The following is an 11444-nucleotide window of genomic DNA, read 5'->3' on the forward strand; positions in this document are numbered from 1 at the left end:
ATCTCCTTAGCCCCCACTCCATTAAAAATGCTCCTCTCCATTTAACCAAACAAACTGTACAAATTAAATTGGACTCTTACGTCAGATAAGCTCAAAATCAGAATTTTAATATCGTAATTGAGATAGAATTGTAAGCTACTGTGTACTAAAGCTGTAAAGCAGGGCTTTGGCTGTCTATCTAATATGGTTGCCTCAAATAGTGTCATTGAGGAGTGAGAGAAGTCAATTTAGTCAAAACCATGGCCAGTAGATGTTGCCAAATAGGCAAAGACTTAAGTAAGGGATTGCGGGGCAAGAAGATTCAAGTGGGGCTGGGTATGATTTTATAGACTGGTTTATGAGAGATAGGTATAAAATGATATGAAATGATAATAAAATTTTCTTAAATTATATAAATAATTATTTAATTTTTTAAAATATTATAATTTTATTGTCAATAAATTTTAAAGTGAAAATATCATTTTACTTTATTAAAAATAACAAGTTTCAATGTCAACTTTTACTTAAGAAATAACAATATTTGTTCTATAAATTGTAATAAATAAAATAAAAAATTATAATTTGTCAAATGTAATTTTTGTGATTGAAAAATAAGCCCTTATCACAATGTTTGATTGAGAAATAACAACTTTCGTTTTGTGAATTACAAGTATTAAACAAGACATCACAACTTTAAATATAATTTTTATTATTAAAAAATAAATTTTAAAATAACAAATTCCAATCACAACTTTTTTTAAAGAATAACAATTTTTATTTAAAAAATTACAAGAATTGAATAAGAAATCAAAACTTATCAATAAAGGTAAAATAATTTTTTTAATTTAAAATTTATTGACACAAAAGTGTTTAAAGACTTTTGTAAAATTATAGTATTTTGAGAAATCAATTGTTATTTATATAATTCAAAAAATTTTATTATTATTTTTTCTCAAATGATTCACTTTCTAGATTGGTTATCTCTATTACCAGTTTAAAAAAAAAATATATTTAAGATTGGTTATATAAGGAATTGGTTTAGAAAATATACCACTTATGTACATTATTTATAAAAATGTCACCACACTCAATTTTTTAATCTGTTCCACAACAACCGATTTAAAAAGGACGGTTTAAATAATGTTTTTATCTACTTGTGTTGATTTTGTGAAGTCCAAGCACAGCATAGACACAACAAAACACATCATTGAAGGGAATTGGTATTATTTGCAGCCAAACCCCTACCTTTTGTGATGAAATGGCTTTTGGTTTACTGAGAAGCAATCCTTAAAAAAAAAAAAAAAGCCTTTTCTACATTATTTCTTGGGAATACAGTGATGAAGGATTGTTAAAAGAAATTCATATTAATTAAATATTAATTATTATTAAAATTCAGTAAGTTGTTATTAAAATTTAAAGAATACTTGTTGATAATGATCAACTTAAATTAATGAGTATCTATTTAAATTTTGATAATATTAAAAATTTTCCCATCCTTGATTCATGTTTTTCTTTATTTCTTTCTCCTAAAATTCCAGAATGAAGTTCATTCACTTCCTTGGATTTTACTTTCCTTTTTCATTTTGGTTAGATATATCCTGCCACATCATTGCTCGTATGAAGCATAGAAGAGTTCGTTGAGCTTTCACGTATGGGGATTAGCGTGTTTTTGTTTTTGTTTTTGTTTTTGGGGTGGGGGATGATGTGGTCAAAGGATGGGGATTAACGTGTTTGACGGAGCCAAATGTAAGGATGGATTTACTCACCTTTAAACTCAAAGGACTGGATGGAAAAGTCAGGTAAAGTATGAGGACTAATAAAGTATACAGTTTCCCATTTCAAAAATCCCAAAACGACAACGTTTGGAGCGGGCAGACCGCTGAAGAAAGTTGAAACTTGAACGTGAACCTAAACCCCTCACGCTCCACAGCTTCAGTCTTCACCAGTTCACCTTCACGCAGAGTGGCATAAATGCAGGCACGCAGAGACTCACTCACTCACACTGGTTAATCGCTCTTCCTCTCGCTTAACTCGACAAAGGCTCTCACTTCAGTTCAGATTCAGAATTCAGAGTTCAACAACTCAACGTTCACGGCTTCAATTTGTTGCTGCGTTTGATTTGCTCTTCTCTGCGTTCTCGTTCATCTCTGCTCAGATTCAGATCTTCAGTCTCCTTCATCCATCGGCGTCATCCTCTGTTCTGCTTTCTACCGACCTGTTAGGTTTTTTTTTTTTTTGAGTTATTTCTTCTGTCTCCTTCATTTTTCCTTTTTCGAGTTATTTTATCCTCTGTTCTGATTTCTATCTTGGATTTGTTTGGACTTCAATTGAATATGTAAATATTCAGCCTGCCATCTGGAACTACTTAGTTGGTTATTATCTGATATGATATTAGAAAATGGATAGTTGTATTAATATTGATATTAATTCAGGCGGATTCCTCTGTGCTCGATTCTGGAAAAATTCTTGAGGTATTGATGGACCAATGTACTTATTAGCCACATATATGTACTGAAACATGAATGAAATACAAGTGAGATATCAAAGCAAATAGATTTCTATAAAGCAAGTGAACTGAAAAACATGCCGGTAAGAATTCTACTTTGTGTTGACTGTATTTCTCTCGGATTGCGTGTAAATTAGAAGCATGGGCGCTATATTGTTAAATTATGCAAAAAAAAAAATTTTTTTATCGCAAATTGTTTCCGATTCCCTTATCGCAACGCTCTTCGGCTCTATCTCTTCCTCTAACCCATACATTGATCTACTTGACTTTTTGGTAGGAATAAATGGAAAATTGTTATTCGTGAAGCAATATACTTGGTTTTTAGCAGAATGTTCGATGATGTTGAGCAAAAATCGTAGCCAATTGATATTTGTTACAGTGAGATGCTACTCCAGGGTTCGCCCTCCACGACCCATTACGGATGAACCTGTAATCAGAGTGTCCAACAACATTGCACGCCTTGATGCTCCAAAAGAAGGTCCGAAACCCAGGCAGCTTCTCTCATTGCCTCCTTTCCCACCTCACTCTTTGCCTGGTAAGAACTCAATCACTGCTTCAGGGCAGCCTGGTCATACAACTGCTATCAGTTGGGTGAAGTACTACTTCAAGGGAATGTGGAATTCTGTCATTGAGTCCCATTTCAGGGATGGTCTTGTAAGTATTCTCTTCATTTCTCTTTGTGTGAAAACTTGAATTTTCTTCTCCTTCTTTAATGTAAGTGTCTGAAACAAAATTCTGCAAATTAAGTTTCATGGTGTTCGACTATCTTTGGTTGATCCAGGAAGAACAAATGCAAATTAATTTTTGATGGGGTGCAGGTGCTGTGTTGATATCATAGAAGCACCCTTTCAGCAGTGTGCCTAGAACTCTTAAATATAAACAATTACATAATGAGAAGAAGAAAAACAGATTTGGATAGATAGGATGTACAAAAAGAGAGAGGGAGAGAATGATAGAACTGAACTGAAAGATGGCGGAGAAGAAAGAGGGTGCAGATGAACCAAACTTGATGGACAAAACTACAAAGAGGACCGTCTGAGAGAGAGGGGAGGAGTGAATAAAATGTAGATATTTTGTTTCCTGTAGTTTGTTCAAATTGACGATACGGTATGGGCCATGTGGCACGTGGCTTATGCCATGCTTTGCCATAACGAAGGATACTGCAGCACCACAGCCATGGTTTTGCTTGACTAACAATGATATTTCTATAGTTTCACAAGAGCGAATATGCAATTTGCTTTCAAGTAATATTTATAGTTTGTTTTGTAGTCAAGTGTAGTGATTGAAAAGTTTACTTATAGGTTTTGCTGTTATTTTCTTGTTCAAGGTCAAGATGGAAGACCCAGTTTCTGATAAACCTTTCACTCAAAATGAAGGGCAGAAAGCTATGAGGAAGGTACTGAATCTACTTATACTTTCATCTAGCTTTCCTGGCCAATCATTGAGTCACAAACCTTGCTCCGGACTCTGGAGAATCTCCTGTGTGTGTCTATTTATTTTGAATTAGTCAATTGCTTACAATTTGTTGTAGGTTTAATGATACTACAACCATACAGCTTGACAACAGATTAAACATAATGAAGTGATGGAGCCTGGGGCAAGAATTCATGTCCCTGTATCGGTTGCTGAGACTAGGATTTCTAAAAGATATGACACAATACCTAGTGGAACATTATATCCAAATGCTGATGAAATTAGGTATCTGCAGAGGCTTGTGATTTACAAGGCATGTCTTCTAAATCTTAATTTATTCAATTTAACTATTTTCCTTCTGTTTCATTAGTATATATTTTATTAACTGTAGACTTTGTTCAATGTATTTCTTTTCAGGATTCTGCCATAATTGTACTAAATAAACCTCCAAAATTGCCTGTTAAGGTTTGAGTATTTGTTAACCCACACTCTGCAATCACTATGCATTGATGTTCTTGCTTTTTGTTTTTTGTTTTCATTTTAATTTTCTTGTTAACCTTGTTAGGGAAATCTGCCAATTCATAATAGCATGGATGCATTGGCAGCTGCAGCGCTTTCCTATGATTATAATGAGGGTCCTAAGTTGGTGAGCTCCCCTGTTCAGATTCTTATCAGCAAGCAAAACAATTTAGTTGACTTTTGACAATAAAATGCATTATTGGGCCTTATAGCATTTTTTTCTCCCTTTGATTCATTTTCCCTTGTAGTCTGTAATGCAAACTTGATGTGCTTGATGTCAAAATAAATTTCTTGTAATGAGAGAAGAATGTCTAATACTTTCTAATTTTTGAATCATTCAAGCAGAGAGAGGAATTTATGGGCCTGAAACTGTGTACCAAAGATATAAGGGTAGGGTGAGCTTATTGCGCTTAAAATAACAACTAAATATTGTACTACAAAAGGAACAAGGATAGAACAGACATGGCCATAGGGCCTGAGAAAGTAAACGACCAGGTAAATGGTGACTAACTCTAGCAGAGTGTATCATGCTCAGACCAAGGTGGATTAGCGATAGCATTTGTGAGTTCCAAGAATCTTGACAAGGGTTGTGAGGGAAAATTCTATTTTTCAAATTGCTGGAGTCTGTTTTCTTTCTCTGCATCTTTGCTGCTGATTTATTTTCTGTATTTCATTTCTTTCTTTCTTTCTTTCTTTCTTTCCTTTCCTTTTGTTTTCGTTTTTTATTATTATTTTTTTCTTTTTGCTGGCAGGTTTTCATACATGTTTTTCTTTTTTTGATGCTATATCGTGTATTTACCTTGAGTTCTCACCTTTCTCCTATGTTTATGTGACTGATGAGGCTGGATAGTATCTAACATAAATGTCATTTTTTAGTGAGATCTAGAGCTAAAGCTTATTATATTTACAAAATGAATGAGTATATCTCATAAGAGATGCGGTCAGCATATGAACATGTTCTTGATGTGGTTGCGTGTGATTGGTCTGTTTCATTATATTTTGGTCTTATTTCTAGTAGAAGTCACAATGTTATAAGAGATGCGGTCGGCATATGAACATGTTCTTGATGTGGTTGCGTGTGATTGGTCTGTTTCATTATATTTTGGTCTTATTTCTAGTAGAAGTCACATTGTTGATCTCATTTGTCTGCATATGCTTACTTGCAAATAGATATGCAATATAAACTATAAAAAATATTTTTGAGAAAGCATTTGAATTCATGTTTGTTCAGGTAATGGCAGCATTGATTGATTGCAAGTTTCTTCAAAATAAAAAAAAAAGAAAAAAGAAAAATTGATTAATGATTTAAAGAGATAAGGGAAATAGGCTAAAGTATACATTTAGTTATTTAACTTTATACAACATTTCATTTTAGTCTCTTAACTTTATAATGTGTATTTTTAGTCCTTTAATTTTAATATTGTTAGTTTTATTCCAATAAATTTTTACATTGAACTTTCAAATATTAACAAAACATTCTCAAATGTTGACATATTAAGTTTAATTTTTTCAAAATAACAATGATTGACATATAAAATAATCATTTGAAACTAACGATGTTAGGGTCAAAAGACTAAAAAGATACTTTATAAAATTAAAGGACTAAATTGAAACCTTATATAAAGTTAAAGGACTAAAAGTATATTTTAACTAGGAAAATAAGCCTATCAAGTATTCAAGTCATGAGTTTGAATCAGGTACTGCTGAACCACAAATTATAATCTTAATTTTCTTTTGATACATTCTTACACTTAAATGGTTCTATCCTGATATTGTCTGCAATGTCTTAAACCAAGTTCTTGAATTGCTTGCTTTTTCCTTTTTTTTGGCCAACAATTGGTTGCATTTTCTTGAATATGTACGTATCTATGTATGTATGTATTTGTGTCCTTACTTTGTAAGTTGTCAGGTTCACCGTCTTGACAGAGAGACCAGTGGCATCCATTTGTTAGGAAGAACAGAAGATAGCATAGAACACCTTCAGTGGCTGTTCAGTAACATAAACCAGGCAAAATCTTCTAATAAGGTGCCTTTTTAACATTATATCATGAACTTTTTTCTTATCAGTTTGTGACTTGAGGTTTTTGTAAATAAGATCACCTTTCTGTTTCATTTTTAAACTAGTTTATTGGGTTTATGTCAGGCTTGGAATGATGCATGTGAAGCTACATATCAGAGGTATTGGGCATTGGTCATTGGCACTCCTAAAGAGAGAGAAGGCTTAATTTGTGCCCCTCTTTCAAAGGTTCTTGTCTCTTTCTCAGTTTTATTTGTTGTAGATTTATTTCTGCATCCATGTTATCATTTATTTATTTTAAAAGTGGTTGCTTTCTTCCTGTGTTTCATTCATTTTTAAAACTTATTACTCAATATAGGTTCTTCTAGATGATGGGAAGACAGAGAGAGTAGTACTAGCCCACCAGTCTGGTATTGAACCTCATCAAGAAGCTATAACTGAGTATCGGGTTCTTGGTCCGAAGATAAATGGTTGCTCCTGGATTGAGCTACGTCCACTTACTTACCGGAAACATCAGGTATCTTGGATTCTCTGACTGACGCTTGCAATAGTAGTGGCACTATCTTTAGCCGTGCCATGTGTGCTAATTTCAAATGCTCGTTTCTATGTTGTCTTAAATTGACTGATGAACTATATATTATATTGGATTTTTCAGGGCTTATCTTTGATTATCCACATGCACCAGTAAATTATACTTGTGTCTTTCATTAATAAAGTATGGGAAAATAAAAGCTTATACAGATTATTAATGAATATTTATGGTTTCTTTCAATATGTTTTACCAGAACTAAGAAAAAACTTTAAAATTTAATAACCTTGTCTAAAAATTTAATAAGCTTCCAACTTTATTCTATGAAATATATATCATTTAATAATATATTTTCTCTCACCAACATTTAATGGAAGGTAGAAGAGAAAAATTATGATGATAAATTTATGACAACTAATAAATAAGGAAAAAAAAAAAATTCTTTCTCTTTTTACAAAATAAGACTAGAGGAAGCATATAGGTCTGCTCTTGCGTGCTCTGTTAATGCAGCTAGCTTATTTCACGGATCTTATTTCTTTTTTCACAGTTGCGAGTTCATTGTGCTGAAGCACTTGGCACACCCATAGTTGGCGACTACAAGTATGGCTGGTTCGTGCACAACCGATGGAAACAGATGCCTCGAGTCGACATTGAGCCAATGTCTGGACAGCCATACAAGTTGAGGAGGCCGGAAGGCCTGGAGGTTCAGAAGGGAAGTGTTCTGTCAAAGGTTCCATTGTTGCATCTTCACTGCAGAGAACTGGTACTGCCCAATATTTCGAAGTTTTTGCGTGTTTCGAAGAGATCACAAGAATTGAGCCCTTCACGTCTTAATAGCTTGAATCCTGATGTTATTCGGTTTGTGGCAACAATGCCCTCTCATATGAGGATCAGTTGGAATGTAATGTCATCTTATTTGGTTTAAGGACTAGTTTCTCTCGAAGTGTCATTCATTTTTTATGACATGTACCTTGAATAGTTAGGCTGTTGACGCTTTGACAGCATAATCTAGATTATCATCATTTTGTGATGTACATTATTAAGAGAAATAATAGTGCAGGTTAATTTATTCTTTCGAGATTGGGTTCAACGATACTTGATATTTTTATTTTAGAAGTTAAAGCCTTTGTATTTTAAGAAAATTGGGTTACCCAATAACAACCAAGGCTGGCTTAGGGATTTTTTTAAATATTTGAGCTATTATCCTAGCACTTTTATTGAACATTTGGATATTTTAAAAGGCATCAACCTATGTTGGAAATGTGATTTTTTAAAATTCACAATTACTCTGACTCTCTTAAAGCTCTCACACTTATGTAGAGTAATTTCACCATGAATCATCCCCTTCTCAATACAGTCAAGAAGATTAAGGATTTTACGATGAGAGATTGAATAATTATTTTTGAATATGTTAAAAAAATTAATAAATGTTCAGTTTAGCTTATCCATCAAACTTCTAATAATAACTTTGAAAAACTACGATTTTGGATGAGCGACCTTCTAGGTATAAAAATTTAATGATATCTAACATGAACATTTTTCCTTGCACAACTATCCATGGCATTGTATTCCAACCCAAACAAAAAAAAAAAAAAATACAACATTTTAAAATAAGGATTAAGATTAAAATTACACTTTAATTCCATTTTGTACCATATTTTGGATATTTTATAAATATGGTAGAATGATAAGTTTTATTGTATATATAAATATTTTTTTAAAAATGGGAACATTATTGTTCACGCTCTCTCCTCTCCATCGTGTACTGCTTAGGCAAGTACTCCGGCGCGCCCCCCCCCCCCGGCCAAAAAAAAAAAAAAAAACAAACGAACAATTTTATTTCCTCTCATTTTTTTCTTCCCAGCAAACTAGATAGTAAATGTGGAGGTTAATGGTCAGCTGCGAGCGTTAGATCCAAATGCCGTTAAAGCAGGATAAGACTACGCGAGAACGTGCAAGAGGACCATCCACAGTATACGTAGCGATTTACGTTCAAACAACAGTTCAACATTTGTTCTTGAGATTGAACTTAAGTTTGAATTTATAGTTGGCAAAACACAATAGTAAGTTCCCTACACTTTGATTACATTTTGTTGTAGTTCAATAATTTTATTTCATTATCTCAAATCCTTTTAGTTTGATTAATCTGCAATATTAGTCCTTATAATTTTAAAAATACACATAAAGACCATGACAAAAATAATTTAGTGTAACTTTGCCAATATGATAAAAAATATGTTGATGGCATGAAAATAAATTGACCAAGTATGATTAAAAATTAAACATAAATAGGGGGGAAAAAGCTTTCTTTTGTATTGGACTTAAAACATAATTTAAAAGACAAAGGCGAGATTAAGCACAGCTCACCAAGGAAGTTAACATAGTTAAATATATGTCACAAAATTAACTCTGTCAGTATCAACTCATGATTCTTATATGCATTTTTAAAACTATAAAAACTAATATTGCAAACAAATTAAATTAAAGTGATTGAGAACAATGAAATAAAACTATAAGAACCAAGAGAAAAACATAATCAAAGCACAAGGGCTTATTATTATGGGTTAAAGGGCATTACTTCCCTTCGAAAAGTGCTAGACATCTTATACTAATAAGTAGAGCATTTTTCCTTCTAAATCATTTCTTAGAGGAGCAAAAATTTCCCTTCATTAAAGCATCACTAACCAAAAGGGATTTTAGCTCCTCTGGAAAATGCTTCAGGGGGAAAAATGCTTCATTTATTAGTATGAGATATCCAACGCTCCTCAAAGGAATGTCTAGGGGGAAAATACACTTTAACCTTAAGCTAGAAACATACCCACCATTAAAGATAGATGACTATGTTTCTAATAAAACCAACCCTGTTAAAACCTAGACATATCTACAAGTTGTCATCCAATTAGAAACTACAAAACCTAAAACAAGTCCACACATTCTGAAAGAGCAAACAACTAAAACAATTACTCATTACATCAAAAAATTTCCATTAACGAATGATAGAAATCCACTGCAACATAAAAAATACATATGCCAGATGAAATTATTGTTGCTATTTGCTCTAATAACAAATCATTGGTTTAATTGAGTAACTAAATAAAATAGACAGATCCTTCTTTCTCTTCGTCTCAAGTCAATGGATCTTCTCAATTGAAAGATCCCCTATATGGATAATACTCATTCCACTTGACCGAGCCTAATTCGAATTGTTTTGTTTTGAAGCAAAGACATCCATGGGGTGGTTTGTCCTATTCTGATATTCATGACCAAAAGTACTGCATTCTCTTTCCTTTCGAATAGGCCCTATAGAAAGAGAAGGAAAGCTGGAATTCCAACAGGCATCTATTATTGAATTCACCCGATGCAAGAGTACCGTACCCATTTTGGGAATGTCCAGTGCCAAAGTCATTGAATGGGTAAGTCGCCAATCCCTAAAACGCAATATGTAATGTACTTCATCCGCTAAGTTACAGATGAGCATTTTACAAGAGGTTTCTATTGTATCAATCAACCCTTGTGTGATTCTTGTTGAAGCATATAAGGGGGTGGGTGCAGGGCATACGATCTTAAAACGGACTCCTCATTCATTAAATAGAGAAGATTACCAAGATTTCATGATCCATTGTTGAACTTATTCCAATTCAATAAAAGATCTCAATATTATGCCTTGAAGAAGACTCAAACCTCCATGCTCTTTAGCATGAGATTTTGAGTCTCCTCGAAGGAATGTACAAGGGAAAAATGCACTTTAACTCTAAACCAAAAACATATCGACCATTAAAGATAAGAGGACTAGGTTTCCAAAAAAACCAACCCTAGTAAAACCCATATATTAATAAGTTGTTATCTAGTTTGGTCACCAAAAAAAAAAAAAGTTGTCATCTAGTTAGAAACCACAAAACCTGAAACAAGCCCATACATTCCACAAGAATATATCATGACAGTTTGTCCTTTAGAATCAGAGTTCCAAAGGGAATATTGCTGAGACAATAAAGGTAATTTTGCTGCCTCATAAAGAAGAAGACATGGAATTTTATTTCAACAAATTCCAAGAAAGACAGAAAGTATTATGAGCTAATCTTGTTGGCTACAAAATTGGTCACGATTACTCATAAAGAAAAAGATGGAAATTTTTATAGCCAAATGAAAATTCACAAGGTATTGATTCCAACTACTTGGAGTTATTTTCCTTATATGGCCAAAAGTTTTCCAATAGATTATTATGACTAGGGATATACTCTATTCTATAGAAATTATAAACATTCTTAGTTTATCAAGTTCGATCAAGAATACCCAAATGATTTTCCAAAATGGTTTGTTGATTAGTTCCATATCTCCGGACCAGTAAAAAAAAAAAAAAAATTACTACCACCAGTAGTCGTTGAAGGGTATGAATTTTTTAAAGGAAAAAACCAATTTTAAGGATACGGAAAAACCATTTGATTTCTTTTATGGGTTAATGTACATTTTTCTCCCTGTACATT

At 32.9% G+C, this 11444-nt stretch overlaps 1 protein-coding gene across 7 annotated transcripts; it reads left to right on the forward strand.

Moving 5' to 3' along the window:
• Window positions 1-1894: 1894 nt before the first annotated feature.
• LOC129291085 (RNA pseudouridine synthase 3, mitochondrial) lies at window positions 1895-8041 on the forward strand. Of its 7 annotated transcripts, none has more exons than XM_054928214.1 (11): window positions 2055-2196; window positions 2412-2568; window positions 2763-3139; window positions 3813-3881; window positions 4053-4211; window positions 4316-4363; window positions 4464-4544; window positions 6327-6443; window positions 6561-6662; window positions 6793-6951; window positions 7511-8041. In XM_054928214.1, the coding sequence occupies exons 3-11, from the start codon at window positions 2822-2824 to the stop codon at window positions 7886-7888; spliced, it is 1431 nt and encodes a 476-aa protein (XP_054784189.1). In that variant the 5' UTR covers window positions 2055-2196; window positions 2412-2568; window positions 2763-2821; the 3' UTR covers window positions 7889-8041. The 7 variants fall into 7 exon arrangements, with proteins under 7 accessions (XP_054784193.1, XP_054784189.1, XP_054784191.1 ...); XM_054928216.1 differs by having other exon boundaries at window positions 2412-2450; XM_054928217.1 differs by having other exon boundaries at window positions 2060-2201; window positions 2412-2450.
• The last annotated feature ends 3403 nt before the right edge of the window (window positions 8042-11444 follow it).

This window comes from Prosopis cineraria, unplaced genomic scaffold (assembly GCF_029017545.1).
Source record: "Prosopis cineraria cultivar Desert tree isolate PC_DT_omini unplaced genomic scaffold, ASM2901754v1 PC13, whole genome shotgun sequence".
In the NCBI taxonomy this organism is placed as follows: Eukaryota; Viridiplantae; Streptophyta; class Magnoliopsida; order Fabales; family Fabaceae; genus Prosopis; species Prosopis cineraria.